The sequence below is a fragment of the Piliocolobus tephrosceles genome, chromosome 3 (genome assembly GCF_002776525.5).
Source record: "Piliocolobus tephrosceles isolate RC106 chromosome 3, ASM277652v3, whole genome shotgun sequence".
Classification (NCBI taxonomy): domain Eukaryota; kingdom Metazoa; phylum Chordata; class Mammalia; order Primates; family Cercopithecidae; genus Piliocolobus; species Piliocolobus tephrosceles.
Window position 1 is genome coordinate 35,214,653 of NC_045436.1, and position 7,174 is coordinate 35,221,826.

Here is a 7,174-nt window from a genome sequence, read left to right on the forward strand (position 1 = left end):
GAGCTCTGGAACTGGAAGTACTGGAACCTGGAACCCTGCGAGCTCTGGACCTGGAAGTACTGGAAACCAAAACACTGGGAGCCCTAGACCTGGTAGTACCGGAACCTGGAATCCTGGCAGCTCTGGACATGGAAGTGCTGGGCACTGGAGTTCTGAGAGCTCTGTATCTAGTAGTAGTGGACATTGGCACTCTGGATCTGGAAGTTTTAGGCCAGATAGCCCAGGCTCTGGGAACACCAGGCCTACCAACCCAGACTGGGGCACGTTTGAAGAGGTGCCAGGAAACGTAAGTCCAGGGACAAAGAGAGAGTACCACACAGATAAACTGGTCACTTCTAAAGGAGACAAAGAGCTCGTGGTTGGTAAAGAGAAGGTCACCTCTGGTAGCACAACCACCACACGTCGTTCATGCTCTAAAACCGTTACTAAGACTGTTATTGGTCCTGGTGGTCACAAAGAAGTTACCAAAGAAGTGGTGACCTCCGAAGATGGTTCTGACTGTTCCGAGGCAATAGATTTAGGCACAGGTACTCTGGATGAGTTCCGCCATAGGCACCCTGATGAAGCTGCCTTCTTTGACACTGCCTCAACTGGAAAAACATTTCCAGGTTTCTTCTCACCTATGTTCAGAGAGTTTGCCAGTGAGGCTGAGTCAATGGGTTCAGAATCTGGCACCTTCACAAATACAAAGGAAACCAGTTCTCATCACTCTGGGGTAGCTGAATTCCCTTCCAGTGGTAAAACTTCAAGTCACAGCAAACAATTTGTTAGTAGCACAGCTTACAACAGAGAAGGCTCCACATTTGAAAGCAAGAGTTATAAAATGGCAGATGAGGCCGGAAGTGAAGCCGATCATGAAGGAACACATTCCACCAAGAGAGGCCATGCTAAATCTCGCTCTTCCAGAGGTATCCACACTTCTCCTTTGGGGAAGCCTTTCCTGTCCCCCTAGACTAAGTTAAATATTTCTGCACAGTGCTCCCATGGCCCTTTGCATTTCCTTCTTAACTCTCTGTTACAATTCATTGAAACTACACTTTTTTGGTTTGTTTTTGCGCTAGACTGTAAGTTCCATGGGGGCAGGGCCTTTGTCTGTCTCATCTCTGTATTCCCAAATGCCTAACAGTACAGACTCATGACTCAATAAATACATGTTAAATGGATGAATTACTTCCTCTGAAACTCTATTTGAGCTTATTTAATCAAATTCTTTCAGTAATCAAAGTGTGTGCTATTAGAATTGTCACCCAATTGATTAATCACATTTTTAGTATGTGTCTCAGTTGACATTTAGGTCAGGCTAAAAACAAGTTCTGTTAGTATTAATTGATGCTTAGCTACCTGTACTGGTTACTTGCTATTAGTATGTGCAAGTAAAATTCCAAATCCATTTGAGGAAAATCCCCTTTGCAATTTGTAGGTATAAATAAGCCCTTGTTTGCATAAGTTCTATCCCACTGTAAGTGCATCCTTCCCCTATGGAGGGAAGAAAAGGAGGAAGAAAGAACGGAAGGGAAGGAAACAATATTTGCCTTCTTTAATCTGAGTCGTGCCTATCTTTGTAAAGTTAAATGAGAATAACTTCTTCCAACCAGCTTAATTTTTTTTTTAGACTGTGATGATGTCCTCCAAACACATCCTTCAGGTACCCAAAGTGGCATTTTCAATATCAAGCTACCTGGATCCAGTAAGATTTTTTCTGTTTATTGTGATCAAGAGACCAGTTTGGGAGGATGGCTTTTGATCCAGCAAAGAATGGATGGATCACTGAATTTTAACCGGACCTGGCAAGACTACAAGAAAGGTTTCGGCAGCCTGAATGACGAGGGGAAAGGAGAATTCTGGCTAGGCAATGACTACCTCCACTTACTAACCCAGAGGGGCTCTGTTCTTAGGGTTGAATTAGAGGACTGGGCTGGGAACGAAGCTTATGCAGAGTATTACTTCCGGGTAGGCTCTGAGGCCGAAGGCTATGCCCTCCAGGTCTCCTCCTATGAAGGCACTGCAGGCGATGCTCTGATTGAAGGTTCGGTAGAGGAAGGGACAGAGTACACCTCTCACAATAGCATGCAGTTCAGCACCTTTGACAGGGACGCAGACCAGTGGGAAGAGAACTGTGCAGAAGTCTATGGGGGAGGCTGGTGGTATAACAACTGCCAAGCAGCCAATCTCAATGGCATCTACTACCCTGGAGGCTCCTATGACCCGAGGAATAACAGTCCTTATGAGATTGAGAACGGAGTGGTCTGGGTTTCGTTTAGAGGGGCAGATTATTCCCTCAGGGCTGTTCGCATGAAAATTAGGCCCCTTGTGACCCAATAGACTAAAGGAGTGGGAGTGGGAGCACTCTGGTTTCTTTGCTAGAAAAGTGGAGAGGAAATAAGAAAGGTAAAGCGTTGAGATTCTCTACAATCTAAAAAATTCCAAGGTGCTATTTTCTTATCCTTTGTACTGTAGCTAAATGTACCTGAGACATATTAGTCTTTGAAAAATAAAGTTGTATAAGTTTTTCTATCTTTAAATAGCTCTGTGGGTTTGAAAATTTTTATAAGGATATACCAAGGGCCATTCAGTACATCAGGAAAGTGTAAGACAGAAGCTTCCCTCTCTAACCTTGAGGTGTGTTGGTTTGAGAACTTCTCTTCCCATACCACCCAAAGTCATAAGGCCATTGCAAACTAAAAAACTTATTTTATCCATTTGATATGAAGGTTTTAAGCCAATATTTTAAGGTAAAACTCACTGAATCTAACCATAGCTGACCTTTGTAGTAGAATTTACAACTTATAATTACAATGCAGTTTATAATTACAATATGTATTCGTGTCTTTTGATATGGAGCAAATCCAGGAAGACAGGAGAAACATTCTTTCCTAAATAGAAATGAAAATCTGTCCTTTAAGCCCTTCCACTAGATATTGTAAGGCATACTTATTTTTTTTCCCAGGGTGTAACCAATTTCTTTCAAAAACACATCTAAAATTTTAAAACTATTTATGATTATTCAAAAAGCAGACAATTCACACATTAATAAATAATCTCTCAAGTATTGATTTAACTTCATTTTTCTAACAATCATAAACTATATTCTGTGACATGTTCACTATTACTAAATGTAAATCTTTAGTAGAAAGCATCTCACTAAGTATGATCTATGCTATATTCAAAATTCAACACATTTACATTGGTCAATATTTGGTCCAAGTTGCGTCTTTAATCCTGGTGGCCTTGCCCTCTGATTTTTAATTTGCATTCTTCTCTATTAAGATATATTTGCCATTTTCTCTTGAATATGTATTAAAATATCCCAAGCAGTCCAGTATACCACCCTTTCTTACATAGCTTCTGTTCTGATACGACTGCATTATTTCTCAAGGAAGGAAGGAAGGAGAGAAAGAGGGAAGGAGAGGAGAAGGGAGGGAGGAGGAAAAAAGAGCCAGAGCCTGGAGATAAAAAGGGAAATAACCTTGCAAATGCATCACATATGAACCCCAGAGTTCTTGAATTTCCCTATGGGGAATTGTAAATGTCTGATACAAACTAAATGCTATACCTTCAAATAGTTGGATACTTGGAAAAGAACTTCTTCAGAATTACATGAAGCTTCATTTCTTTCAGATATCAGAACTTCATGCTGTCTCTATCCCCACTCCACTTTCACTCACACGTATGCCTTGACAGAATTTGAGTTAAGACTAGAAAATATTTTGTTTTCCCGAATAGCACACTATTTAGGAACAGAATTGGGTCCTGCAATGAAAGTGATTATGAATGGGAAGGACCATTTATTTCTAATTATTTAGAAGATTTTGAGTTTATCAAAGGATTAGATAAACCTCTTTTAATTTAATAAATGGTAGTCAATATTAGCAGGCTCATGAGAACTGGAGATGCAATTTGGTTGTGAGACAAGACATGACACATCTATTTTCCATTTCACCTTATCTTTATTTTCTATTTCATTTTTTCTGAAATTAAATATTAATTTAGCTCTGACTCTCATTCATTCAGAAGCCCATTTCAACTCGGTTTTCATGCGATTACCTCACGCTTGAAATTGATCTCCTTAAGTCAACACAACTTTGCAGTTCTAAATTAAATGGGCTGCATTCAAGCCTCTTTCTACTTGATCTCTTTTAAATATCTGCTACTTATTTTGCCCTTATCCTGCCTCTCGGATCTGTCTTTTTGTCTTGGTTTCTATACCATTTCTTCCTGTCTCACTCTTTTCAGTGTTTTTAACTGGTAATTTCTTCTCAGACCACTTCTTAAATGTAGGGGTTTCTCACTACATGTACATTGGTACTCATCTTTATCATTTGAGATTAGGTTTGGCACATCTGATTTCAACAAGACAGAAATTCATTTCTTGCTCACAGAAAAGCCTATATAGGAGTATGTCTGCATAGTCTTCAGGAAGCCATCATTTTAATAAAAGACTTACATCCTCTGGTTCACCTCACAATCCAAATATGTCCTGTGGCAATCTGGAATATGGAGAAAACACAGAAGGGCATAGGAGTACCTTCTCCTTTTAAGGAACTTTCTTGAGTGTTCTAAACAGCACTTCTGCTTATATCAGCAACAACTTAGTCGCATAGATAAGCTTAGTTGCAGGAGAAGCTGAGGCAAGTTGACTTTTAGCTTGAGTACAGGTCTATCCTAACTGAAATCAGGATTCTGCTAATAAGGAAAAGAGGGAGAATAGATACGGAAGTCTGCAATTACCACTCTTGGTAAAACGTGTTCTCGCTCTACAGTGAGTACCCTTTCTCCTTGATTGATCTGACAATCACCATAGCTTCAACTACTATCAGTGGCCTTAAGCAGGAGGCAGACATTAAGATTAAGTTAAAACTTCTTGGCTTAGAATATAAACTCTTTCACAAATTGGTCCATTTTCAACCTCTGCAATCCATCATTCTACACATTAATTACACTGAATTTCTCACTGGCACTGAAATGCTAGGTCCTTAAATGATTTTCTGCCTTTTCATAAACTACCTGGAAGACACCCATTCACCCCTTTACAAACAGCTCAAATAATGCTGCTTCTGTGAACCCTTCCCCAGTGTACCACAGAATGAATTGAATTGTCCTCTAGGCCCTCATAGCTTGTTCTTGCCTCAAAAATAGCATATTCCATCCCTAACTCTAATGTATTTATATTATTTGTGGTACTAGGTTATGAATTCCTTTGGGACAGAGCTCATTTATATAGTGTATCCTGTTCTACATAAAATGTCTCCCCATCCTAAGATTATATAGTCTTTCAAATACTTCCTTAATTTTAAAATGTTCTATTTTTTCTGTTTTTTCTTTTGCACATATATATTTAACCTATAATTTATTTTAATATGTCATGAAGAAAGTCTACTTTTGTTTTCTTGTGGATGGATAGCCAATTATACCGGGATCCTTTATTAAAGAAAGCATTCTTTGCCCATAGAACTAAAATGTCAATTTTTTTCTATAAGATTTTCTTGGGATCAATATATAAACTCTCTCCTGTGCTTATACCTTCTTGCTCACATTTCAATTACAGAGATTGGATGCAGCAGTCTCCATCCTATTCCCCACTTTTTTTCCTTTTTTCTTTTTTTTTAGTCTGTAAAATTGTACTTTTAATTTTTACTTTATTTTGTTGTTGTTCTGGGACTACTTAGAGAAGTTTTTCTTAATTTCCAATTTTCTCATTTTAAAACCCAATTTGTTATTTTTTAGGGGGTTAGAGTGAGTCATCTTTCAATCATTAGTTTTCAAGTATTTAATAGATATTGTTAATTTAACCAACTGTTTCATTCTAAGCATTTTAGATTTTCTTAATTAATTAATTAATTTTATTACAGTGGTACAATCATGGCTCATTGCAGCCTCTACGTCCTGGGCTCAAGCAATTCTCCCATCTCAGCCTCCTGAGGAGCTGGGACTACAGTCACACACCACCATGTCCAGTTAATTTTTTCTCTTTTTGTGGAGACAGAGTCTTGTTATGTTGTCCAGGCTGGTCTTAAACTCCTGGCCTGCTTATCCTCCTGTCTCAGTCTCCCAAAGTATAGAATTTTAAGGTTTTCTTTGTGGACAAGTTTGCATTACTTTTGCAAATGTTTCGTTGGTGAAAAGAATGTATATTATCACATCCATTTGTTATAATATTCCATATTACCAAGCGTGTTGATGGTATTGTTTAAATATCCCATATCTTTTCCTTTTTATGTATCTTTTTTTAAGAGACAGAGTCTCATTCTGTTACGTAGGCTGGAAGAGTGTAGTAGTGCAATCATAGCTCACTGGTGGCTCAAACTCCTGGCCTCTTGCCTTGGCCTCCCAAAGCACTGGGATTATAGTTATGAGTTTTTCATCGTGTGTGTGTGTGTGTGTGTGTGTGTGTGTGTGTGTGTATAAAAAGACCTCACTGTGGTTTTGTGCACATGTGTGGTCTTTGCATTTTAGGAGTTCTGCTTTGTACAGTTGGCTCCTTCTTTATACAGTTCATGAAAGTTTATGATTGTTATATCTTCTTCACAAACTGTACTTTCTATCATTACATAATGTTTCCCTTTTTTTCTGTTTCTCCTTTTGGAATTAAATTCCATCTTGTCAAATATCAATATTGTGATCACTTTTGATTTTCTTTTCTTTGAATTTGCCTGCATATCTTGACATGTCATTTCGTTTTCAACATAACTTTTGTCACTTTGTTTGGAAGACTTTCCCAAAACAACAGATGAATTTTTAAATATGATTTTATTTTACCGTTGTTTCCCTTTTCTTGAGTTTTATATATCCCTTTATTTTCAAGATTTATTCTTCATCTTATTTAGAATAGTGTTTATAAATAATAGATACATTTTAAAACTGAATTATTTTACATTTACTTAAAAATATTATTGTTTCCTCTTTCCTTAACTTTTACTCCCTTACTTACATAACATGGCCTCCCTCCGTTTACATGCAAGTTCTATTTAGGTTATCTATTTCAAAATAGCCCTTAGTTGAATGAATGGATTAATGAACAAAACAGATATGAATGTGAAAATTTTGCCAGGAAAGGACATGGTTTTAAATATTTCTGCTAGAGAGAAAAACGCTGAATTGGGGTTTTTAATCCTGAGTCAGGAATAGAAAAAACATCTGGCTAGATTTTAATTTTGCCTCCAGGTAAATCTATCTC

At 37.8% G+C, this 7,174-nt stretch overlaps 1 protein-coding gene across 1 annotated transcript in view; it reads left to right on the plus strand.

The window, feature by feature from the left end:
* FGA (fibrinogen alpha chain) overlaps positions 1-3,314 on the plus strand; it is a 7,717-nt gene extending 4,403 nt beyond the window's left edge. Inside the window, 2 exon segments of the mRNA XM_026454135.2 lie at positions 1-908; positions 1,613-3,314. The exon segment at positions 1-908 is cut by the window's left edge and continues 11 nt beyond it. Of these exon segments, the coding sequence (XP_026309920.1) occupies positions 1-908; positions 1,613-2,322 (1,618 nt within the window). The 3' untranslated portion in view covers positions 2,323-3,314.
* Positions 3,315-7,174: the final 3,860 nt, after the last annotated feature.